A 26,299-nucleotide genomic window follows, 5' to 3' on the forward strand; every position below is an offset into this window, starting at 1 on the left:
GAATAATAAGTTTAAAATGTAATTTAATAAAAGTCAAACAGAAAATATAATAGTAACAATAATGTTATGACCATTAGTATTATATGTTTTCCATATTAATATTATAATATAATTAATATGGTTTAGAAGGTCAACAAAAGGGTGAACAACACTGTCCTGTTAGTAGTGGTCAGCTGTGTGTGTGCATGTGTGTGTGTGTGTGTGTGTGTTATCAGCAGTGTGTGTGTGTGTGTGTGTGTGTGTGTGTGTTATCAGCAGTGTGTGTGTGTGTGTGTGTGTGTGTGTTTGTGTTTGATGACAGAGCAGAAAATTTTAGGAAATAGAGAAACAGCAACAGTCCAGGATGTCCTGCTATTCACTGCAGACACACACACGCACACACACACTGCTGATAACACACACACACATGCACACATACACACACACACACACACTGCTGATAACACACACACACACACACACACGCACACACACACTGCTGATAACACACACACACATGCACACATACACACACACACACACACTGCTGATAACACACATACACACACACACACATGTTCTCCCTGTTTGGACTAAAACACGTAATTTAAAATAGTAATACATTCATTCAATAGGAAATTCAACGTTTCCATGGTTACAAAGACGTAACAGCAACAATCACACCGCAAGCATCTTGACGGATCCATATAGGTACAAATATAAACAAATCCCTTTATTTGACTTTATTCTTCTATATTATGTTTCCTTCTCAGCTAGCAACAAATCTTCCTGACGTACATAAAACATATAAACCCACATGGAAACGTAAATGTGTTGTAAATATGAATGTAAATATAAATCTAAACGTAACCATAAAAGGTAAATATAAATGTAAACATAAATGTTAATACATTAATATAAATATAAACGTAAATGTAGATGTAAACGTAAACGTCTACAGTCAGAGTAGAAACCAGCCGACACAGCAGTTTGTTGGACTTCCAGGAGATGAAGGAAACACATGGAGGAGTGATGGGGTTCGGGAGGAGGAGGAGGAGGAGTTACAGGAGGAAGGGCTGCCTATAAGCACAGACCCGCTGAGAGACTGATCACAGATCAGAAGTCATGGAGTCGAGTCTCTGCTGGAAGCTGTTGTTTGTCCTGATGATGATGATGAAGATGATGAAGACGACCTTGGCTGCATCACAGCAGGTACTCACTCACTCATTCATTTACTCACTCACTCACTCATTCATTTACTCATTCATTCACTCATTTACTCACTCACTCATTTACTCACTCATTCATTTACTCACTCACTCATTTACTCACGCACTCATTCATTTACTCATTCATTGCCTCATTTACTCACTCACTCATTTACTCACTCATTCATTTACTCACTCACTCATTTACTCACACACTCATTCATTTACTCATTCATTGCCTCATTTACTCACTCACTCATTCATTCATTCACTCATTTACTCACTCACTCATTTATTTACTCACTCACTCATTTACTCACGCACTCATTCATTCACTCATTTTCTCACTCACTCATTCACTCATTTACTCACTCATTCATTCACTCATTTACTCACTAACTCATTCATTCATTCACTCATTTACTCACTCATTCATTCACTCATTTACTCACTAACTCATTCATTCATTCACTCATTTACTCACTCACTCATTTACTCATTCATTCACTCATTTACTCACTAACATTCATTTACTCACTCACGCATTTGCTCACTCATTCACTCATTCATTCACTCATTTACTCACTCATTCATCACTCATTTACTCACTCATTCATTCACTCATTTACTCACTCATTCATTTACTCACTCACTCATTTACTCACTCACTCATTCATTCACTCATTTACTCACTAACTCATTCATTCATTCACTCATTTACTCACTCATTCATTCACTCATTTACTCACTAACTCATTCATTCACTCATTTACTCACTCACTCATTTACTCATTCATTCACTCATTTACTCACTAACATTCATTTACTCACTCACGCATTTGCTCACTCATTCACTCATTCATTCACTCATTTACTCACTCATTCATCACTCATTTACTCACTCATTCATTCACTTATTTACTCACTCACTCATTTACTCACTCATTCATTCACTCATTTACTCACTCACTCACTCACTCATTCATTCACTCATTTACTCACTCATTCACTCATTTACTTACTCATTTACTCACTCACTCACGATGACCCTTGTGAGGTGTTAGTCAGGTGACAGGAAAGCAGCTCTCTGATTGGTTGCTGGTGACTTTGTTGACAGAACTTCTGTTCTAACTCGACGGTGCTGAAGACCCGGACCGCGTGTCACTCCTGTTCCATCAGCATGTTGATCCCATGTCCAGCAGGATTCCAGCAGTCGCCAGGATCCCTCGCCAAGGACTGCAAGTAAGACCCGACCCTTCAGATCCTTCATGTTGACCCCAGGAACAACAGCAGGAATACAGACCAGTTCTGTCTCTGAGCAGGTACCACATCAGGACCCCCAACCTGAAGCTGGCCATCGGGGGCTGCTCCTTCGAGTGCTACAAGGACGTGGAGGTGAAGAGCTGCTGCCCAGGTTTCTGGGGTCCAGACTGCATCGGTAAGTCCAGAAACACTTTGAGAGCGGTCATCCTCTGAGGAGCAGGAATGTGAAGGCATCTCAGTCGCACAGCCAATCAGCAAGTAGTCCCCAAACACCACACGGGACCTTGAACCACGAGACCACAACCCCCTAACACGCGTTCCCCAAAGTGTAGTTGTGAAGAGGCTTTCATTAACTGACTAAGAGGTTTAGTAGTCTGAAGCAACATGTTCGGGGCCCAGTCCTGCAGGATACAGATGGTCCTGCAGGAACCAGGACTTCCTTCCTCTCCAGAGTCTCAGTGAGCAGGACACTACTGTGCTGACTAGACACTTTGTGTTTGAGACCTAAACTCAGCAACACAGCATGTCCACAGGTGGTTCGGGATTCAGATCGGCAGCCTTCCTGGGTCTGCTGACTGTTTCCTGTTTGTGTTTCAGAGTGTCCTGATCAACCTGACAGCCCCTGCAGCAGCCGGGGGGTCTGTTCCGATGGACTGGGGGGCAACGGGACCTGCAGCTGCCAGGTGACCTCATTTAGTAGTGGTTCATAATTATCAGGTGACTTCATTTATCCTTCAGGTATCGTCATAGCTTTCAGGTGACCAGCACACACCTGAGGTGGTTCTAGAGGTCACTGATGTGGGTCTAGTTGTCACTGAGATGGTTCTAGTTGTTACTGAGGTGGTTCTAGAGGTCACTGATGTGGTTCTACTTATCACTGATGTGGTTCTAGTGGTCACTGATGTGGTTCTACTTATCACTGATGTGGTTCTAGTGGTCACTGATGTGGTTCTAGTGGTCACTGATGTGGTTCTCGTTATCACTGATGTGGTTCTAGTGGTCACTGAGGTGGTTCTAGTGGTCACTGATGTGGTGTGTGTGTGTGTGTGTGTGTGTGTGTGTGTGTGTGTGTGTGTGTGTGTGTGTGTGTGTGTGTGTGTGTGTGTGTGTGTGTGTGGCCTCAGGTCGGCTTTGCAGGAACTGCATGTGAGGATTGTGAACCTGGACGATATGGATCCTCCTGCAGCTCAGGTGACACTGGTCTTTCTCTCTTGTTCTTCTTCTGTGGTTTCTGTCTCTACAGTGTGTTCGTGTGTTCTTCTTCTGTGGTTTCTGTCTCTACAGTGTGTTCATGTGTTCTTCTTCTGTGGTTTCTGTCTCTACAGTGTGTTCATGTGTTCTTCTTCTGTGGTTTCTGTCTCTACAGTGTGTTCGTGTGTCCACGGTCTGTGTAACTCTGGTTTAAAGGCTGATGGGAGCTGCATTTGTTTCTCTGGATATAAAGGTTCAAACTGTGATCAAGGTGAGTCACTCTGATGATCAGTAGGACCAGTTACAGATACCAGGTATCAGGTACTGGTACCAGGTATCAGGTACCAGGAACCAGGTACCAGGTATCAGGTATCAGGTACAGGTACCAGGTACAGGTACCTCTTCCCTGGATCTGTGATCCGACACCTGTGCTGTGTTGCAGAGCTACCTGAGTGTTCAGCTCTCAGCTGTCAGCAGAACTCCCGTTGTATGGAAGAAGCTCTGACAGGACAGCTGGTGTGTCAGTGTCTCCGTGGTTACCAGAAATCAGGAGCTCAGTGTTCATGTGAGTTTATTAAACATTCCTCAATAATCAACACGTATCCATGAGAACATGTGTCAGCATGGAATCTAGTCACTAGCATGTGTTAGCATGGAAGCTAGTAACCAGCATGTGTTAGCATGAAGCTAGTCACCAGCATGTGTTAGCACAGAAGCTAGTCACTAGCATGTGTTAGCATGGAATCTAGTCACTAGCATGTGTTAGCATGGAAGCTAGTAACCAGCATGTGTTAGCATGGAAGCCAGTCACTAGCATGTGTTAGCATGGAAGCTAGTAATCAGCATTTGTTAGCATGGAAGCTAGTAACCAGCATGTGTTAGCATGGAAGCTAGTAATGCTAGTAAAGGAACAACGTTTTTACTCAGCTGATGTTGTTTTGTAAATAAATAGTAGTTTTAAAGTTTTGACAAGCCTTGTGTCGTTTGACTGAAGAGACTTAACGGTGGTTCTGGTCTCCTCAGCCATAAACCCGTGTCTCCAGCGGGTCTGCCACCTCCAGGCGACCTGCGTCCACACGGGTCCAAACCAGCACCTCTGTGCCTGTAAGGAGGGTTACACCGGGGACGGACGGGTCTGCATGGCCATCGATCCATGTCAGACCAGACAGGGGGGTTGCTCTGCTGGGTCTGCACAGTGTGTCTACGAGGAACCGGGGAAGGTACGGGATACTCAGGTCATGATCGTGATCGGGGTCAGGGCCAGGAATAGGAACACAATGTGGATTAGAAACCAGTACTGCAGTTCTTCAGGGTACCCTGTGTTCTTGGTTCCAGTCTCACTGCGAGTGTCTTCCCGGATTTGAACACCTGTCCAATGGTAGCTGCACCCTGAAGGAGTCCTGCAGACCGGGGTCCTGTCACAAGGATGCCAACTGCAGCACCGTGGGACCAGGACGAGTGGAGTCCGTCCACTTCTTTATCTTCACCTCCGTACCCGCTGCATGCCCAGGTGTGTCTAACCTGCACTCCCTTGTCCCCCAGGTGCACCTGTCTCCAGGGTTACCTTGGAAATGGTCAGTTCTGCTACGGGAACCTGGTCCAGCGTCTGACAGACCTGAACACGGAGCCTGGAGGGGAATGGAAGGGTCAGCTGAGCAAGGCCATTGCTCTGTTCGGTGAGGACAATCCATTTATTACTGCATGAATAATAATAATAACAATAATAACAACAACAACAACAATAATAATAGTAATAACAATAATAATAACAACAACAATAATAACAATAATAGTAATCATAATCATTACAACAATAATGATAACAGTAATAATAATGATAATAATAACAATACCAATAATAATAATTTAATAATAATAACAATAGTAATAATTACAATAATAATAATAGTAATAATAGTATTAACAATAATAATAAATAATAATAATAACACTACTACCAATAATAACAACAATAAACAATAAAAGGAATAATAATAATAATAATAATAATAACAATAACAATACTACTACTACTACTACTACTAATAATAATAATAATAATAATAATAATAATAATAATAATAATAATAATAATAATAATAATACAAATAATAATCCTGTCTGTTTGTGTGTTTGTGTGTCCAGGTTCTCTGTCCTGGCCTCTGCAGAATCTGGGTCCTTTCACTCTTTTTGTCCCAGAAAACAAAGGATTCAAGGGAACTTCAGTAAGACCCAATTCTGTCTCTCTCTCTCTCTCTCTCTCTCTCTCTCTCTCTCTCTCTCTATCATAAAAGCATAATAAACCAAAAGCATCAAAATACAAAAAAATAAAAATGTTCCAAATTGACAGAACACATGAAACATTAAAGTCCCAGTTGGCAAGTCCGGTGGATCGAGGGCACTCTGTCAGATTTTGAATGTTTACAACTCTCACGCTCCTTCCCCACAACCACCGAGCTCCTCCCCCACGACCACCGAGCTCCTCCCCCTCGACTTCGTGCCCTTTGAACTCCCTTAGATCACGCCACCTTTGAAACGCGGGTCCGATGTTGACTCTGGTTTTATCACGGCACCATCGCCATCTTTCTTCTTTCCTTCTTTTCCACCGGTGTTTTCTTTTCCTTGGTTGTTTTGGACCTCCTCGTTTCGTTTTTTAACGAGGAATTGGAAGCTTGTTGCTACTTCCCTCCGCCTCCCCCCTGTGATAGTGGTACGATCCGAGGGGGGAGGGGCTCTGTGTGTACGAACACAGCCCTGCGTGCTAATTGGACAGGATGATCTGGGCGCTTTGCAAAACAAACAACAGGCTCTACGTGCATGTAGAGGTGCGTTTTTTTTCTAAAACCGGATGATTTATGTTGTTCTATCGGAGCGTAGTGTCGGCTTCGGTGAATATGATCAAAAACATGTTGCTGACTGCGACTTTAATGTGAACATAAAAACAACATTAAGATTGATTTAGATGAGTTATATAGACAGTATATCTGTGTGTGTGTGTGTGTGTGTGTGTGTGTGTGTGTGTGTGTGTGGATTGTAGGAGAACCCGAGACTCTTGACTACATGTTGTGTTCCCCGTTCAGATCCGGACCCTGACAGCAGACCAGTCCAGAACCAGATACCTGTGTAAGATGCACCTGGTTGCCGGGGTGATGCCTCTTGACACACTGAAGAAAACGGACGTCTTCTATACTTTGACTGGAAAATCAGCTGAGACAGACACATCAGAGGGGGTGAGACAGGCTCCTTTCACCACCGGGGTTATAATGATCGTTATAATAATAATAATAACAGTCATAATAATGATGATGAGGCTATTATTATCAAATATTATTGTCTTTTCTAAAGAAACAAGTCCAGACCGTCTTCATCGTCTCCTCAGAGTTTGTGTTGCCAGGGGCAACAGGCCCAGCAGGACATGTGGCTCTTGTTAGTGTCTTGTTCTTCATGACCTCCATGTGTGTACCCTCCTGTGATCTCCAGGACTCGCAGACCAGAATCCGTATCCATGGCAGCAGGAAGAAAGGCGTGATCCTCCGGTCTGACGTGGTGGCGTCCAACGGGATGATCCACATCATCAACAAGCTGATGGACAGCGTCTCACCTACCGTGGCCAGCGACCCGCAGGTCAGACCACTTCCTGTTTCATCACTTCACTCAGTCATTCATCTCGTCATCAACGTCTGTGTGTTTCCTCAGGAGAACCTGATGAAGATCATCTCTGACTACGGCAAGTTTGACAAGTTCAAATCTTTATTAGAGGTATGGATCTCATCTACTCACATTGTAAAGTCAACTCATGTTAATGTCGCAAAGTGGGACTGAAGGAGACATTGGTGTCCTATAAGTACTAAAGGGGACCTGTTGTCTTTGTGTGCAGAAAGCTGGCCTGGACTCAGTCTTGGACCTTCCTGGTCCCATCACAGTCTTTGCTCCCAGCAGTTCAGCCTTTGATTTGATGACTGAAGGTCACCTGTTGTACCTGAGCAGTACTGAAGTAAGACTCACAAACACACAGAACCAGTTCTTTGCTGCCTGTAAATACAGTGACGTACTGTGACTGTAAATACAGTGAGGTACTGTAACTCTAAATACAGTGAGGTACTTAAACTGTAAATACAGTGACAGTACTGTGACTGTAAATACAGTGAGGTACTTAAACTGTAAATTCAGTCACAGAACTGTGACTGTAAATACAGTGAGGTACTGTGACTGTAAATACAGTGAGGTACTTTGACTGTAAATACAGTGAGGTACTTAAACTGTAAATACAGTGAGGTACTGTAACTGTAAATACAGTGAGGTACTTAAACTGTAAATTCAGTCACAGAACTGTGACTGTAAATACAGTGAGGTACTTTGACTGTGCAGGGACTAATCATCCTGCTGCCAGTAAGTTTCTGTAAAATTTACAGCAACCTTTTTACAGTGAACATTTGAAATGTGATTGAAACCTTCAGGGTCGTAACAAATTGGTGGAGCTGCTCAGGAACCACATCGTCCTGTCCACCTCAGTGAGTGCAACTTTCAACTTGAATTCAATAAATACATTTGTGTCCATCAAATCTTCTCATTGTGGTTCCTGTTCCTGCTCTGAAGCTGGACGTCTTCAACGCCGTTTCCAGTCTCAGGATCGTGACGATGGCCAATCAGGTTCTAGCGATTAACGTGACAGAAAATGTAAGTTTGGATGGAAGCAGTCTGGTTGTCTTAGTTTGACCGTGTGTTTGAATCCCAGTAATAACAACATTGGCAGCTGCTTCTCTTCCACAACATGGAAATGACAACAGTATTGGATGTTAGTTAGTTTGAGTATCATTTAGATTAAACCAGATATCATTGTTTATATACTGTGTGTATATATATATATATATATATATATATATATATGTATATAAAGATGGTGTGGTTATTCCTGTCTGGTCCAGGGTCAGATGTTGGTCAACGGGGCGGCGGTGTTGGAAGCAGCCGTCGAAGCCAAAAACGGGCTCCTCTACGTCCTGGATGGAGTTCTGACTCCGCCCTCCATCCAACCGGTGCTGCCACACAGGTGTGACATCACTGAGACCAGGATCATCCAGGTGAGCTTCACCAGCAGTTTTTACAGGCTTCAATTTGGCTAATAAATATCATCTGCAATTCAACTTTTATTCCTTCATCACCAACATTACCAACACTTTATGTTTCCTCCTGTTTCTATTCTCTTTTTTTTTATAGACGTTTTTTAATAATTACAATAACTCCAACATGATGAGTCCAACCTAATAATCTAATTTTCTCAACATGATATTCATTTTTATGGTTATTAACAAACATGTTTATCATCGAAAGTTTGAACAACCAACCAATCAATCAATCAATCAATCCCTTTGATCCAAGCCTTCTTCTTTCCGTGTCTTTGTTCAGCATTCTAGAAAGAGTTTGATGGTTTGTGATGATCTTTTGTTTCCAGGGTGAATGTGTCAGCTGCTCTCAGGTCCACCTGTCTCCCTGCTCCTCTGGCGTTAATACGGTACCACGTCTCACTCGCTTTTAGTTCCTCCTCAGTTCCAGTCTTCATCTTTGATCACAACCATGACCATGTGTCTCTGTATCAATCAGGGCTCTCACACCTACGGTTGTATCTTCTATGTGGCGTCCTCCAGCAGTTTGGCTCTTAAAATCCCTACAAGAGGATGCTCGCCTAGCTGCAACAACACGCTGATGGTAAGGCAAGTTTATTTGTAACAGTCTTCTGAAAACAGTCGTCTGTGAACAGTCATCTGTGAACAGTCGTCTGGGAACAGTCGTCTGGGAACAGTCGTCTGTAAACAGTCGTCTGGGAACAGTCATCCTAAAACAGTCGCCTGGGAAAGGTCATCTGAAAACAGTCGTCTGGAAACAGTCATTTGAAAACAGTCGTCTGGGAATAGTCGTCTGGGAACAGTTGTCTGGGAAGAGTCATCCTAAAACAGTCGCCTGGGAAAGGTCATCTGAAAACAGTCGTCTGGAAACAGTCGTCTGGAAACAGTCGTCTGGAAACAGTCTTCTGAAAACAGTCATCTGGGAACAGTCGTCTGAGAACAGTCGTCTGGGAACAGTCGTGTGGGAACAGTCGTCTGAGAACAGTCGTCTGGGAACAGTCGTATGGGAACAGTCGTCTGAGAACAGTCGTCTGGGAACAGTCGTCTGAAACAGTCGTCAAAACGGTCTGACTCGTGTGTTTGTGTCATCCAGACTCCAGCATGTTGCCGTGGTTTCCACGGTCCAGACTGTAGACCCTGTCCTGGTGGGTTCCAGACTCCGTGTTCCGGACACGGTCAGGTCAGGTTCAACACCAACACTCTGATCAGCTCATCATATACATGAATGAAGACGGAAGAAAATTATTATATTATGTTATTTGGTCATTTTTGAGGAGAAAAAAAAGATAAACCTGAAGTGGAAGTGTTTTTTTTTGTGGCGCGTGAAGGAAGTGCAAGTGTTTTTGCGTTGCAGTGTTCGGAGGGGATCGGAGGAAACGGATCGTGTATCTGTGATTCCACCTTCAGAGGCTCTCGTTGTCAGTATTGCTCCTCCCCCAACAAATATGGACCGAACTGTGGCACAAGTAAGTGTGACTCCTCTCTTCTCGTGGAATCATCCAGGCAGGTGTGATGTCATGCCAGTGAAAGCTCACCTGTCTGTCCTTAGCCTGTCTCTGTATCCACGGATCATGTGACAGCCGTCCAGACTCCGACGGTCGCTGTCTCCAGAACTCCTGTGTGACAGGTTTCACCGGTCGCTTCTGCGAGCGCCGGACGGCGGCGTGTGGCGTTCCAGCTCAGTTCTGTCACGCCCACGCAGACTGCGACTTCAGCGAGAAAACCATTAGGTGAGTTCACCTGCAGAAGTCATTTTTTAAATGACACACAGTATATGCCTACTAGTGAACAACTTTTTTTCTAGAGGTAATTTTGGCGGCTGCCTGTAGGAGGCGCCGCCCCTGCAGGGTGTGTTGTGATGCCGTCCAGGTTCACCGGTTACATACTGTGTGTGTTTTCAGGTGTGTATGTAAACCTGGTTACCAAGGTGATGGGATCACTTGTGTGGAGTCAGACCCCTGTGCCCCGCCTCTCCGCGGCGGCTGCAGTGTCAATGTAAGGCACTTATTAAACTCTAAAATCATTTTCCATGAAAATAATCTATTAAGCCGTGAAATAATTGTAATACCTAGATGCTGAAATAACTCCATCATGATGGTGATCAGTAAAAAGTGCTGAGTCGTGCTTTGTTAGGTCTGTCTGCAAGACCACAAGATAACTACTTTTAAAAGGCTGGTTTTCTGAATGGAGTCTGGTTGATGGGTGCTAGGCTATGCTAACATTGTAGCTGCTCCATCAACACTCCAAATAAGGTCATCTAGACATAAATACGGCAGCTGTTTGTGTCTCTATACTTCTCTACTAAATGCATTTAAACGAGGATAATTAAGACGTGATGTAATAAGTGCTGTGTGTTGATGCCCCCTGCAGGCTAAATGTATAAAGACAGGAGCAGGGACTCGTACCTGTCGGTGTCTGACCGGATGGAAGGAGGACGGAGACGACTGTCAGCCAATCAACAACTGTGACGTTCCCGACAGAGGAGGTTGCCACGCCAACGCCACCTGCATCTACGTGGGACCTGGACAGGTAACATCAGCGTTAAGTGTGTGACACAGTTACCGACTGCATTCTGGGTAGAGCAACAGCTGACACGGAGGGAGGGGTCAAACAAACACAGGACTTTAACCCAGGAGACGCCGTTAGTGTCCCCGTAAAACTACAAGGAAATGTTGACATTTTGTCATGTCAGTCATTAGTAATGCAAATCTTTACTGTTGATAATCGCGTGACTCATTATTATCCATGTTCACATTGGTGTTGTCGTCTGAAGCTAACGTTGGTTTTGTCATCTAAAGCTAACGTTGGTTTTGTCGTCTAAAGCTAACGTTGGTTTTATCGTCTGAAGCTAACGTTGGTTTTATCGTCTGAAGCTAACGTTGGTTTTATCGTCTGAAGCTAACGTTGGTTTTGTCGTCTAAAGCTAACGTTGGTGTTGGCCCTAATGATATTATAAATTAATATCCATGAATTTGAACGTGTAATGTAGAATTCTTGTTGCCGCTGATGATCATAAATTTAAATAAGCGACTGTGAGTCTGTGTTGAGGTGTTCTGCTTGTTCAACCATCAGAGCGACTGTTCCTGTAAAGGCGGTTACCAAGGAAATGGCAGAGACTGTGACGCCGTGAACCAGTGTGTGACTGTAGATGGAGGCTGCCATCACCTGGTGAGGTGTTCACTATCTACCTGAACCACACAGGAAGAGCTGTCTGTCCTCCAATCAACAACATGTACCTGTCTCACCTCCAGGCCAGCTGCCGTCTGCTGTCCTCGCAGTGGACATGTGTCTGTGATGAAGGCTACGTTGGTGACGGGCAGACGTGTTACGGGACAGTCCTACAGGTGAGAGCAGTCCTACAGGTGAGAACAGTGAACTACAGGTGAGAACAGTAAACTACAGGTGAGAACAGTAAACTACAGGTGAGAACAGTGAACTACAGGTGAGAACAGTAAACTACAGGTGAGAACAGTGCTACAGGTGAGAACAGTAAACTACAGGTGAGAACAGTGAACTACAGGTGAGAACAGTAAACTACAGGTGAGAACAGTGAACTACAGGTGAAAACAGTGAACTACAGGTGAAAACAGTGAACTACAGGTGAGAACAGTAAACTACAGGTGAGGACAGTGAACTACAGGTGAGAACAGTAAACTACAGGTGAGAACAGTGAACTACAGGTGAGAACAGTAAACTACAGGTGAGAACAGTGAACTACAGGTGAGAACAGTAAACTACAGGTGAGAACAGTGAACTACAGGTGAGAACAGTAAACTACAGGTGAGAACAGTGAACTACAGGTGAGAACAGTAAACTACAGGAGAGGACAGTGAACTACAGGAGAGGACAGTGAACTACAGGTGAGAACAGTCCTACAGGTGAGAACAGTGAACTACAGGTGAGAACAGTCCTACAGGTGAGAACAGTAAACTACAGGTGAGAACAGTGAACTACAGGTGAGAACAGTAAACTACAGGTGAGGACAGTGAACTACAGGTGAGAACAGTCCTACAGGTGAGAACAGTGAACTACAGGTGAAAACAGTGATGAATGTGTTTAAACTGCCCTGACTTTGTTCTCCTGATGCGTTCAGGCACTGATTGTTCTACCTGACACCTCAGATTTTTTCACCTGGACAACTGTGAGTAATTAACTCCAGCATTAATAACATTAATATTAGTAGTAACATTAATGATTAGGGAGTAAAAGGGGAGAACCCCTCTAAGGAAGGAAAGAACACAGAAACAACAGACTTCTGTCCTCATGTCCTTGTGTCCTCATGCCCTCGTGTCCCAGGACTCTGGTCTGTCCTGGATCCTGTCGGAGCAGAACGTCACTCTCCTAGTTCCGTCTTCAGCTGCCGTCGGTAAAATGTCTCCAGAGGACCAAAGCTTCTGGACCACGATGGGGAACCTGCCGAGTCTCGTCAGGTAACGTCTCAGCTGATCATGAACTTCTTTTTCATTGGATAAGCACTAAAATGTAGCAGCTACCATCTGTCCTACATCACAGAAACCACGTGATCCCGGGAATCTATCCCTTATCCAACCTGAGCAGCGTTTCCTCTCTGACTTCCCTTCTCAAGACAACACTTCCTGTTTCACCAACCAGTGAGGTGAGTCCACATTTCTGCCCTCGGAATGAGAGCAAATACCAAGCAGCAACATCAGCCGCTGAGAAACTAGTTAGTATGCATCAGAAACTAGTTAGTATGCATCAAAAACTACTTTAATAGCATCGCCCCCACAGGCCTTCATGTTTAAAACCTGTTTACAGTCTGGTACAGAACCTGGTTCTGGTCTCTGTAGCTCACATCTCTGTTCACGTTACCTTTTATAGAACTCACCTGGCGCTGTAGCGGTTAGCTCGATACTCTGAGACGTCCACAAGTCGATGCTTTAATTTCTAAAAGAAACCATGTTGTTCTTTCAGGTCACAGCTGTGGGCGGAGCCACCATCAGCAGGGCCAACGTAGCCGCGACCAACGGACTGATCCACGTCATCGATAAGGTACAAGGTCAAAGGTCACACTGCGTTGGGCTGATGATCCCTCAGGGGAAGGGGTGATGAAGCCATATCACTGGAGACCAAAGACTCACAACTCTGTTCATACAGGGTTCATGTTGAAAAACACCCGCTAACGATGCTAACGATGCTAATTATGCTAACAATGCTCCAACACTTTTCTGTCTGCAGGTTTTGGTTCCTGACAGGAAGTTAAGTGAAGGTCTGCTGGCGACGCTCGCTCTGAGATCAGAGTTCTCTCTGTTCAGACTGTCTCTCATCGTAAGGACACACACAGACACACACACACAGACACACACACAGACACAGGCACACACACACAGACACACACAGACACACACAGACACAGACACACAAACACACAGACAGACACACACACACCCTGTACGCTGTAGCTCACCTTGATGTCGCTCTCCTGCAGGTCAACAACCTGACAGACGAGATCCAGCAGGCGGACGAGTTCACCGTCTTCGCCCCGATGGACTCGGCTGTCACCGATTACCTGAAGAAGACGGACAGGAGCGTTCTGGTACAGCAGTCGCCATGGAGACGACATGTCATCAGTCTCACTAGTACAGAGAACCGCAAAGGAAACTTTATTTGAACTATTTGGACAACGAGAACACGAGAGCTAGCTGTCCTTTATTACCGTTGTTATTACCAGTGTACTGTTGTTATTACCGCTGTTATTACCGTTGTTATTACCGGTTTACAATTGTTATTACCGGTTTACCGTTGTTATCACCGTTATTACCGTTGTTATTACCGTTGTTATTGTTATTTTTATTTACGATCGAACCTTCTGATCATTAAATTGGAGAAACAAGAAGTGAGAGTCAAAATCACGAGCAAGGAAAAGTAAAAAAGAAGTTATATGCAGATAATATGATTTTATTTTAAAGTGATATTGAAACAAAAAATATTTCTACATATGTAGAGCAATAAATAATAATGGATAATAAATAATTATTTGAATAGAAAATGTAATACATGCAAAATAAATGCATAAATGAATACTGATTTAACATAATTCAATTCATGTTATTTGATATGTAACTTCTTGTTTTTAATACATTTACTTTCTATTCTTCTGATTGTCAAAACTTTGGATGCAAATATAAAGTTTTAATGATTTTTTTTCAGATTTTATCAGTTAAAACAGAAGAATATCTATGTTTAAAAATAAGAAGTAATTGGAAGCTTTTATTTTGTAAACAGGATGTGAACACGACTCGTTACCACATAGTGATGTCAGAGCGCCTCCTGAAGACAGACCTTCAGTCCGGAGGATACAAACCGACGTTGCTGGGGTTCTCCTTTCAGCTCGGCTTCTTCCCCCGAGGCGGGAAGGTAACTGATCACACCGGTGATCAATAATTTGTCATCAGGTCACATGACTGTCTGGAGGAAATGATCCCGTCTGTTTTCATCCAGCTGTTCGTGAACGAAGCGCAGATGAACTCCTCCAACATGCTGAGTGGGAACGGAGTGATTCACGGCATTTCGGCTGTTCTTGAGATCAACAGGAACCGCTGCGATGACACCAAGCACACTATCGTCATGGTAACGCACAGCAGGAGCTCGTTAGAGCGCATAATGACATAAATAATGTTCTAATAACTGTTATTAATAACAATCTGTACTCTTTAAAGGGAGGCTGTGTTGACTGCTGGTTGCCACAAAGCAGAATCTGCCCCAACAACTACGTCCCAGACGTAAGAGCATCTGAACACCACACAGAATATTAATGACTCATAATTAACAACAAACTATCAGACTGTAAGTTTTATTCCATAAAAGGATTCAGAGTTCCTGGTTGTTATTATGAAAATGTTTCCTCCATCACAGCTGTTGGGTTAGCATTTAAATGTTGAGCTCAGAAAACAGACAAAAGCAAAGACAGATTATTAAGAAATTACAAAATCAGTTTATATGCAGATGACTTGATCTTATATACAGGGTTGGTACGGGTGGTGGAAATCCTTGAAAACACTTGAATTTTAGTGTGGTGTTTTCCAGGTTTGAAAAGTGCTTGGATTTAGAATGAAATGCTTTAAAGTGCTTGAAATGTGTGTTATATGTGAAGATCTCCATATTTGAGGGACTGAAAACAGCATTTTCTGACATTTCTGCATGGAAAATGACTTTTGATGATGAACAGATGATGAAAATAGTTGGTGATTATATTTCTGTGGATCTGTTAGTGGAATTAGTTTTCCTTTCATTTGTGGTCCTTCTGTAAAAAGCTGTCTCCAAACATCATGTTGGTTGTTTAGAGGACAATAACATCTCATTTAATGTGATGAACAAGTGACATAATAAGTAGACTGAATACTGACCATTGGATTGATACAAATATGGAGTTTACCACAGCTGGAAGGGGCTGGAAAAGCATGGAAATGCACCTTGAAATGCTTGGAAATTGCTTGAATTTGACTTTGGAAAAGGAGTAGGAACCCTGTATATTAAATTAGATTAAAATCCTAAAGATGAAAGAGATGGTTCTAAAATCTTCATGATGTATGATATTAAATATGCTGCAGGATAAACACAGACATGTAAAGCCTTAAAAGGACTTCCTGTCGCCTGCAGGCGTCGGCGAGGAAGAAGAAGTGTATGTTCACTCGGATGTTTGAAGGCGAGCGTATGCTGACCATCGGCTGCAGGACGACCTGCATCCTCACAAACATCGTACGTCTCTGAAGACCGCCTGATGTGTCTCCATGAGGACATCACAAAGTCAATGAATGCTGTGTCACGTGTCTCCAGGTGCGGCAGTGTTGTGGGGGGTTCTTCGGGGTCCACTGTGAACCCTGTCCCGGTCTAAAGAGTCGGCCCTGCTTCGGTAACGGAGCCTGCTCAGACGGGACCAACGGGACCGGAGTCTGTCACTGTGACAAAGGGTTCAACGGGACTGCCTGTGAGACCTGCCAGACTGGGAGATACGGAGTCCACTGTGATCAGGGTACGTGTCCATCATACAGGACTCAGTAGAGGACTCGGAGACATGTCTGGACCTTCACTGTCCCTCTTCTCATCAGAGTGCCGCTGTCAAAATGGCCATTGTAAGGAAGGACTTGAAGGAGACGGGACCTGTGAGTGTGACGTCGGCTGGAGGGGGGTCCTCTGTGATGAAAGTATGGAACCTAAAATTCTTAAAACAGACATTTTAGTTGTATTTATTTATATATGTACCGGTAATAATGATGCCTTCACTCTCCATGTCTTCTCTAGCTCCTCTTTCAGCCCTCAGTATTCATTATTCAGGCTTCCTGATGTTGTGGTCTCTAGAGATAGTGTTAGATTGTCATACTGGTGATGGTCCACCACCATGTCTGGTTGGTACTCTGGTGATGGTCCACCACCATGTCTGGTTGGTACTCTGGTGATGGTCCACCACCATGTCTGGTTGGTGCTCTGGTGATGGTCATCCTCTGGTGTTAGTCCTGTCTGGTGTGGTAGACCCCGACCTTCACCTGGGGTCCTGTCTGGTGAGGCCTCTAGATCTAGTGCTCAGCTTCTGTTCCTGTACTGCCATGATTAGTGTCTCTGGTCTCTTTCAGACCAGCCTTCATGATTTCTCCATATCAGACACTTTTCTATCTGTCAGGGGTTCATGCTTGTTCTCTAAATATTCTGACTTTGTTCCCATCAAACTTTTCAAGTATTTGACAGGTGACGCAACTTCACATTTTGTAACATATTACAAAACATTATACACACACCTCGTAACATATTCTTCATATAGTCTGTCTGACTGGTTAGAGCTGTCTGTCTGTCTGTCTGTCTGTCTGTCTGGTTGCAGAGATTGAATCCAGGGCTGATGAACTTTGTGGCTCAGTGAAATGTCACACAAGCGCAAAGTGAGTAACACAAATGTCCAAATGCATGTACTACTACTATATTACTCAGTATTACTACGTTATTACTTAGTATTACTACTATGTTATTACTCAGTATTCTACGTTATTACTCAGTATTACTACTACGTTGTTAAATAGTATTACTACATTTTTACTCAGTATTGCTGCTATGTCATTACCCAGTATTACTACTATGTTATTATTCAGTATAACTATTATGGTATTACTCAGTATTACTACTATGTTATTACCCAGTATTACTACTACATTATTACTCAGTATTATTACTACATTATTACTCAGTATTACTGCTACATTACTACTCAGTATTACTGCTATGTTACTCATTATTACTATTACGTTATTATTCAGTATTACTACATTATTACTACGTTATTACTCAGTATTACTACATTACTACTCTGTTATTACTCAGTATTACAATTATGTTGTTACTCAATATTACTACGTTATTGCTCAGTATTGCTACAATATTACTCAGTATTATTACTACATTATTACTCAGTGTTACTATGTTATTACTCAGTATTACTATATTATTACTCAGTATTATTACATTATTTCTCAGGATTAAAACTAGCTGCTGCTTTGTTTCTATTGAAAATGAGTCACAAATACAAGAAGGTTGTAGTTGTAAGTTAATGCTGCCCCCTTCAGGATGCTTTCACTGACACTCAGGATGTTTCAGGCTTTAGATTTGAGACTAGTCAGTGGTTTGATGTATCTCGTCTGGTAGTTGTGTGTTCAGGTCGTCTGGCTCGCAGTGTCTCTGTGCTGCTGGATTTCAAGGAAATGGAACTTTTTGTCAAGGTAACACCGACAACATGAGAGCTGCAGGTGAACCAGGAACTCCTGAGTTCTGATCACAGTTCTAATGAGCTCCTTTCCTTACCATTGATCTTTTGATGGCGATGGCATCGTCTGCAGCTACAGACCCGTGTCTGGTGGGTAACGGCGGCTGCAGTGTGAACGCGGTCTGTAAGAGGACTCGACCCGGGAGGAGGGACTGCGTCTGTAGCAGCGGTTACAAAGGTGATGGACTCGTGTGTGTCGGTAAGTTCACTATTTTACTTACTATTGGAATAAAAATTAAATCATATTTAAATATTTAAACTCGTCCCAGCTGCTTTGGGTTCTTGGTTTGTCTATTTTTAGTTATTTTTGTAATATTAATTTTGTTAAATTGTAGAATTTAAATGAATTGAATACACAATACGCATTTAAATGTTTTATATTTCTAATTTATTTACATGTGAAATTAGAGTTGAGTGTTGAGGGAAAACAAGATTTTCTGCGTCTCCTACAGAAATTAATCCCTGTCTGGAAGGAAACGGAGGTTGTCATGGCAACGCAGACTGTGTTCACGTCGGACCAAACAAAGTAAAAACGGATTTTTAATACAACAAGAGTCTGGTGAGACGTTCACTGCACTCACGTTTATTGTTTCACCCCTTTTCTTCAGACTTCCTGTTCCTGCAGCAACGGTTTCTATGGCGACGGATGGAACTGTAAGATGATTGATTTGTGTCAAAAGGTGATTCTGACTTGATTGATTTCAGATAAGAGAACATTGTAGTACTACGTAGAAACAGAAATTACTACATATAATCACAAGCTACTACGTAGAATCACAAAGGTACTACGTAGAAACACAAAGGTACTATGTAGAATCACAAAGGTACTATGTAGAACAGCACTATGGAGGCTCGAACCTCATCTCACCGTTTGGCCCCTGTGACGTGTCTGTGATGTTCCCAGAGAAACGGCGGCTGTCACCTGTACTACGCCAGGTGTAACATGACTGGTCCAGGTGTTCGTTCCTGCACCTGCAACAGCAACTTCCTCGGAGACGGTGTCACCTGCAGAGGCACCTTGGGGAAGGTGAGCAGAGCATATAAGCAGTATAGTATATATAGTGTGTGTATATACATACATACATAAGCAGGGTACTTTGAAGTAACCAGCCAGTCTCTCTGCAGGAGATCGTGACGAGGACGGAGCTGAGAGAGTTCTACGTGGGTCTGATGGTGAGTGCTGTGTCTCTGCTGCCCCCTGCAGGTGAAGTCACATGAACTTATGAATAATTATAACTGCTGGTTTCAGATGGCGGAGATTTCTCTGAAAGGTCGCGGCCCATTCACAGTCTTCGCTCCCAAAGAGGAAGGCGTTGGCAAGGTGACAATGAATGAGGTTTATTTCAGCATTTGAACGTTAGCAGTCGTCCCAAATCAGTTACTCATGTCATAGATTCATATTCCTGCTCCCCTGAGGATGACTCCTCCCCACAGATGGGTTGACCTGGTTTCCTGTGTAGGTGCTATCGATGCTGTCCGTCAGACAGAAAACCAGAGAGGAGCTCGCCAGCGTCCTGCGCAGCCACATCGTCATGTGTCACACGCTGCTGCCCGCCGACCTGGCCCGCCCCCGGAACCTGACGGCCCTGTCCGGACTCGTCCTGACCACCAGGTCCATCCAGGTGACCAATCAGAGAGCAGGGCTGAGTCCGACTGATGTTAGTGTGAGTGTGTTGGTGATGAGTGTTTGTGTGGACGTCTTCAGGGCAGCGTCTTCGTCAACAAGGCCAATGTGACGTACAGCGCCGACATCAGCATCAACGGGATCTTCCACGAGATCGACAAGGTCCTGATCCGTCCCGATCTGGACCGGCTGCAAGCCGTCCCTGTGAGTTCATCAACTTTCATCGTCAGTGAGTCGTTGTGATCTGGCCATGATGTTTGACGTGTTCCTTTGTCTTCCTGTGAACCTCAGAGGAACCTGAGTTTTGTGGCCGAAGCTCGTGGTTATAAAAGCTTCTACAAACTGCTGCAGGTGAGAAACCCACAGTGTGTAACTGTGTGATTCTGGTTCAGGACTCGGGGGTGATGGACCTGATGTGTAACAGTGTGTTTCTGGTTCAGGACTCGAGGGTGAAGGACCTGGTGTGTAACTGTGTGTTTCTGGTTCAGGACTCAGGGGTGATGGACCTGGTGAATGACTTGATGTACCAGCCGGTGACCATCTTCCTGCCCTCTGATGGTGTCATGGCGTCTCTGCCGCAGGAGCAGAGGGACTTCCTGTTCCACCCAGACCACCGAGCCCAGCTGTTGGAGTACCTGAAGTACCACATCCTGCAGGCCCAGAAGGTGAAAACAAGACTGAACCAGTTTAGTGAGCTGGTCAATTTAAAAGATAAATAATGGGTGGGTCCGCCAACACAGGACTTAGACCACCAGAACTGCTGCAAGATCGTAAGGAGGGAGAAACTCCAACTCTTTAGTTTGAAAGTGGTGTGAAGTGAACAGCCTGATCAGGATGTGTTCACATGAATCATTCACCCTTTCACAATAAAGGTCTAGTGATCTCAAGGCAGTGCAAAGTAAGCTTTTATTGTGTTGACAGGAAACATGGTGGTAAAATGTGATCTGAGCTTCTTCTTCTTCTTTCTTTCAGGTTTATGCTGAAGGTTTGATCCATCTGGACTCAGTGCGGACCCTGCAGGGCTCGCCGCTCTCCTTCACCTGTGGAGGGACGGACGCCATCGTAAGTAGAACAGAAACAGATACAAGATGAAGACGGCGGTGGGCGCTCGTTAATCCGCCGGTTTGTCTTTGATCAGGGAGAGATCTTCGTTAACGGTGGGACGTGTCGGATCGTTCAGAGACATCTCGTCTTCAACGGGGGGATCGCCTACGGGATCGACTGTCTGCTGACTCCACCCAGCCTCGGAGGACGCTGCGATGAACAGACGACCTTTGATCTCAAGGTAAATTTGCACTTTAATGACTGTTTGTTAAAGAGGAACCAAACCACAGTTGTGTCCGATGTGTTTCCAGCCTGGAAATCCAAAATCAAAGGTATCATCTGGTTCAGGTGTAGAAACATTGTTACAGCCTCACTTCTCTTCTGTCTGTACTGGGGAACCAGCACCACCAGGTGGGGCTCCGTCCACCAGGTGGGGCTCCGGCTACCAGGTGGGGCTCCGTCCACCAGGTGGGGCTCCGGCTACCAGGTGGGGCTCCGTCCACCAGGTGGCGCTGCTCTGGGGCTCCTCTTGTTGGGTGTTGGTAACTCTTTGTCTCTATGCTGATACCATCTCTTCTTCTTCTGTGGTAGATGAGCTGTGGACTGTGCTCCTCCTCGGCTTCTCGTTGTCCCAGAGGGTCCAAACTGAAGGTCTGAGTCCTCCTCTGTGGTCCACCAGAGACCGTATGTGTCCCGTGTGTGTGACTGATTCCTGTCTTTGTTCCATCTTCAGGAGGTTCAGAAGTGTGACCTTCCCAACTTGTTCGTCGCTAAGAACTCCGGCTGTCGCAGCGTCTGCACCGTCCACTTCTGGCAGTCCAAGTGTTGTCATGGTTACCACGGACGAGACTGTCTGGGTGAGACGCCGTCGCGATTCATGCATTTCATCATTTAGTCATGACTAATCAATAATCAGCTGTGTATTGATCCGTCCTCTCTGTCCAGTCTGTCCTGGCGGCAGCGGCTCTCCTTGCAGTAACCATGGTAAATGTGACGACGGTCACCTTGGTAACGGTACCTGTACCTGCGAGGCAGGGTTCGGGGGCGTGGCCTGTGAGCTTTGCAGTAATGGTTTCTATGGAGACACCTGTAAAGGTGAGCAGCACACTTCCTGCAGCGGTCAGACCACTTCCTGTTTGACTGCAGGTGTGTAACAGCTGGTTTTCCTTCGGTTCTCAGCCTGTACTTGTTCAGAACACGGGTCATGTGACCAGGGACGTAAAGGTTCAGGGTCGTGTTTCTGTGAGGCCGGCTGGACCGGAGACCGCTGTGAGACCCTGCAGGGGGAAGTCTACCAATGTTCTCCGTCCTGTTCTGAGAATGCCGTTTGTCGCCAGGACAACACCTGTGTGTGTCGGCCGTTTTATGAAGGAGACGGACTCACCTGTACAGGTACCAGTAGGACAGGAAGTCCACCCGGGACCCGGATCTAACCCTCACCCTCACCCTAATGATTCCACCTCTCACTCTGTCTCTCTGTCTTGGTCTGCCTGTCTCTCTGCCTGCCTGTCTGCCTGCCTGCCTGCCTGCCTGCCTGCCTGTCTCCCTGCAGTGATGGACTTGTGTCAGACCTGGAACGGCGGTTGTGCTCGAGGAGCCCGGTGTTCCCAGAGAGACCAGCAGGTGAGCTGCACCTGTCCTAGAGGACACTCTGGAGACGGCTTCACCTGTCTGCCTGTCGACCCATGCATTGCCGGGGACAACGGCGGCTGCCACCAGCACGCCACCTGCACCATGACGGCTCCGGTGAGGACCATACCGAGGATCACGTCCGTCTCGGACCACCATCAGACTGGTAACATGTGACCTGTCTGTGTCTGACCTGTCTGTCTCTGACCCGTCTGTCTGCAGGGGAAGAAGAAGTGCACCTGTAAGGAGGACTACGTCGGGGACGGACTCACCTGTGAGCTCAAACAGCGGCCTATCAGCCGCTGTCTCCAGGGAAACGGGCTGTGTCATCAAGACGCCAAATGCACTGACCTTCACTTTGAAGGTCGGCAACCGAAACGTGAATGATCAATCAACCTGATCAGTTTAATGGATCAGTTACTGATCAGTGTGTGTGTGTTTGTGTGTGTGTGTGTATAGATGCGGTCCTCGGTGTGTTCCATGCCCGCTCTGATGAAGGTCAGTACAAACTGAACTTCTCTGCAGCTCAGCAGCTCTGTTCAGCAGAAGGAGGCGTTCTGGCCTCCTACACTCAGCTGTCCTACGCTCAGCAGGTCAGTGAACACAACACGGATCAACACACCTGTGATTACTGAGTCAGAATTACAAATACATCTGCCACGGAAAATAATCCCCAACATAGTCTGTTTGTGCTGGTCTGTGTGCTGGTCTGTGCTGATCCCGCTGTAGGGGGGACTGAACATGTGTGCTGCCGGCTGGTTGGACCAGGTCCGGGTGGCGTACCCCACCACCTACTCCAACCCCAACTGTGGCTTCGGACACGTCGGCATCGTGGACTACGGGACCCGCAAGGAGACCGAGACCTGGGACGCCTTCTGCTACCGGATGAAGGGTAAGAGGAGGAGTTTTGTGGTGACATTCAGATCAGTGATTATTGATGGTGAGTATTGATCAGTGATTATTGATGGTGAGTATTGATCAGTGATTATTGATGGTGAGTATTGATCAGTGATTTACGGTGTGTGTGTGTGTGTGTTCCAGAGGTGAGGTGTGAGTGTGTGTCCGGCTACGTGGGCGACGGCTTCAGCTGCACAGGAAACCTGCTGCAGGTCCTTGAGGCCACGCCGACCTTCTCCAACTTCCTCTCCGTGAGTCTGCCGCTCCATTCTGCTGAGTCACCATTTCATGTTGTCGAGTCACAGAAGAAACTACGAGTCGTGTATTTGATTGTATTTTCTTCTGTAGCAAATCCTGAACTTCTCTCAGACGTCCGAGTCAGGGAAATGCTTCATGGAGCGACTCGCCAACCTGACGGTCCAATCAACGCTGTTTGTCCCCGACAACGCCGGTTTGCCCGGCAACCAGGTGAGTCCCAAAGGAAGACCTCTAGAAGGAACCCTGGCTGTCTATGGGTCCTCACCTGTCTGTCCTCGTGTCCTCACCTGTCTGTCCTTGTGCCTTCACCCGTCTGTCCTCGTGTCCTCACCTGCCTGTCCTTGTGTCTTCACCTGTCTGTCCTCGTGTCCTCACCTGCCTGTCCTTGTGTCTTCACCTGTCTGTCCTCGTGTCCTCACCTGTCTGTCCTTGTGTCCACACCTGTCTGTCCTCGTGTCTTCACCTGCCTGACCTCGTGTCCTCACCTGTCTGTCCTTGTGTCCACACCTGTCTGTCCTCGTGTCTTCACCTGCCTGACCTCGTGTCTTCACCTGTCTGTCCTCGTGTCCTCACCTGCCTGTCCTTGTGTCTTCACCTGTCTGTCCTCGTGTCCTCACCTGTCTGTCCTTGTGTCCACACCTGTCTGTCCTCGTGTCCTCACCTGCCTGTCCTTGTGTCCACACCTGTCTGTCCTCGTGTCTTCACCTGTCTGTCCTCGTGTCCCTGCAGACCCTGTCTCCGCGGGACATGGAGTTCCACCTGTCGGAGGGCCAGGCTCTTCCTCTCAGTCGGCTCAACAATGGCACTCGGATTCGAACGCGCGTTGGTAGTCTGACGGTGGTCGGGGTCCCCGACCTGCTCAGCACCTCAGCACTGGTTAGATTCACTACTACTGCTAAACACCAGAGGGCGACACCAGCAATCTTTACATTGTTCACCAAACACAGTTTAATGTCAAATATTACAATCAGCAGAAACGGCTGCCTGTGATTGGTTGAGACACCTGTCAGTTCATTTAAGTGTAGAAGAAGAACTCGGGCGTTTTGTTCTTGTGTGGTTGGTGGTTTTCACATGTCGACTCTCTTTAATGTCCTCAGTCGTCCCGTTTCATTAACGAGCGATTCGTCACCGCCTCGGACATCGTGACGTCCAACGGCATCATCCATGTTCTCCAGGGGCCGCTGAAAGCCCCACCCCCTCGCCCAGAGGCACGTGATGTCATACAACACAGTTGAGGTTTCTTTGTTTGATTTCCCTACATCTGACCTGTGATTGGTTCTCCAGATGCATGTGGCACATCAGGCCGGGATGGGCGTTGCCGTGGTGATGCTGGTTGTTCTGGTGGTGGGCGTCGTCTTCGTTGGGTACCACTTCTACACCCACAACACCAAACCGTTCCACTTCCACTACTTCAAGGTCAGAGGTCAAGACCACATACATCCGATTGTTATTATGAATGTGTGATAATAACTGTGAGACGTTGTGACTCTGACAGGAGGATGAAGGCCAGGACGAAGGCGAGGAAGAAGCTCCGCCTGCAGCCGGCGGTCGCAGCATCTGTAATCCGGTTTACGAAGCAGCTCCAGGGCCAGCGGAGTCCATCACATCTGATGTCACAGTGAGTGTTCGTCTCATTCATCATCAACTTTATTTATTATATTTGACATTTCTAGACTGATCGAGTTTAGTTTAATAGGAGAGAATAAAGGTAAACAGTTACTGCAGGCTTCCTGTCTGTCTGCAGGCGGAGGACACAGCCGAGGTGGGCAACAGGGCACCGGTGGACCTGCTGCAGGACCTGCTGCAGGCCAGCTGAACTGCTCACTGCAGGACCAGAACCTGAACTGCTCACTGCAGGACCAGAACCCTCAAAACCCTTTTTATACCTCTGGACAGAAAGTCCTCCATCTCAGACTCTAAAGGTCTGTCTCTGAGAACTGTACCACCTCCCAGACCAGGACACTGGTGGAGGATTCACACAATGCATTCAGGTGCTCAGAGTCCGTTTCAGCCCAGGACGTTTTGTTGTCATTTTAGAAATGTTTAAGTGAAGAATCGTGACTGAAGTTGAATGTTGATTAAACATCAAACAGTTTGTTTCTGGTGTTTTTTAATGTTTAAAACTGGAAATCAATTTTGATGTTGATAAGTTTTAATAGAACTTTTAAAAACTTTCACCTGATAATTCCTGATTAAGATTTTAGTCCAACGCTAACAACGGTTGAGTTTTATAAATAAAAAAAGTGTCATGTTTCCAGCTGAACCTAGTTTAAGATTTATGAGATTCTCTGAGGAAGATGATGGGATGCGGTTGAAAGCTCCA

At 45.5% G+C, this 26,299-nt stretch overlaps 1 protein-coding gene across 1 annotated transcript; it reads left to right on the plus strand.

Annotated features, from left to right (window-relative positions):
* The first annotated feature begins 1,030 nt into the window (after positions 1-1,030).
* stab2 (stabilin 2) lies at positions 1,031-25,816 on the plus strand. The gene is made up of 68 exons (XM_084038979.1): positions 1,031-1,191; positions 2,305-2,429; positions 2,510-2,625; positions 3,048-3,133; positions 3,575-3,641; positions 3,817-3,912; positions 4,084-4,206; positions 4,665-4,861; positions 4,977-5,104; positions 5,184-5,317; positions 5,787-5,866; positions 6,722-6,871; positions 7,122-7,265; positions 7,338-7,400; positions 7,519-7,635; positions 8,099-8,152; positions 8,238-8,318; positions 8,567-8,719; positions 9,091-9,150; positions 9,240-9,344; positions 9,855-9,941; positions 10,116-10,227; positions 10,311-10,491; positions 10,663-10,756; positions 11,132-11,290; positions 11,834-11,929; positions 12,013-12,105; positions 12,855-12,902; positions 13,058-13,191; positions 13,274-13,376; positions 13,694-13,771; positions 13,958-14,047; positions 14,208-14,315; positions 15,005-15,136; positions 15,221-15,349; positions 15,439-15,501; positions 16,379-16,477; positions 16,556-16,751; positions 16,828-16,923; positions 17,592-17,649; positions 18,407-18,480; positions 18,598-18,723; positions 18,977-19,050; positions 19,133-19,204; positions 19,429-19,551; positions 19,650-19,697; positions 19,774-19,845; positions 19,985-20,146; positions 20,230-20,352; positions 20,440-20,499; positions 20,637-20,813; positions 21,121-21,210; positions 21,287-21,433; positions 21,784-21,843; positions 21,926-22,049; positions 22,138-22,287; positions 22,372-22,584; positions 22,745-22,938; positions 23,044-23,185; positions 23,281-23,414; positions 23,551-23,713; positions 23,863-23,969; positions 24,067-24,186; positions 24,706-24,852; positions 25,074-25,184; positions 25,261-25,392; positions 25,472-25,594; positions 25,721-25,816. The coding sequence occupies exons 1-68, from the start codon at positions 1,105-1,107 to the stop codon at positions 25,790-25,792; spliced, it is 7,662 nt and encodes a 2,553-aa protein (XP_083895105.1). The 5' UTR covers positions 1,031-1,104; the 3' UTR covers positions 25,793-25,816.
* The last annotated feature ends 483 nt before the right edge of the window (positions 25,817-26,299 follow it).

The sequence above is a fragment of the Eutrigla gurnardus genome, assembly GCF_963514095.1.
Source record: "Eutrigla gurnardus genome assembly, chromosome: 21".
NCBI lineage: Eukaryota > Metazoa > Chordata > Actinopteri > Perciformes > Triglidae > Eutrigla > Eutrigla gurnardus.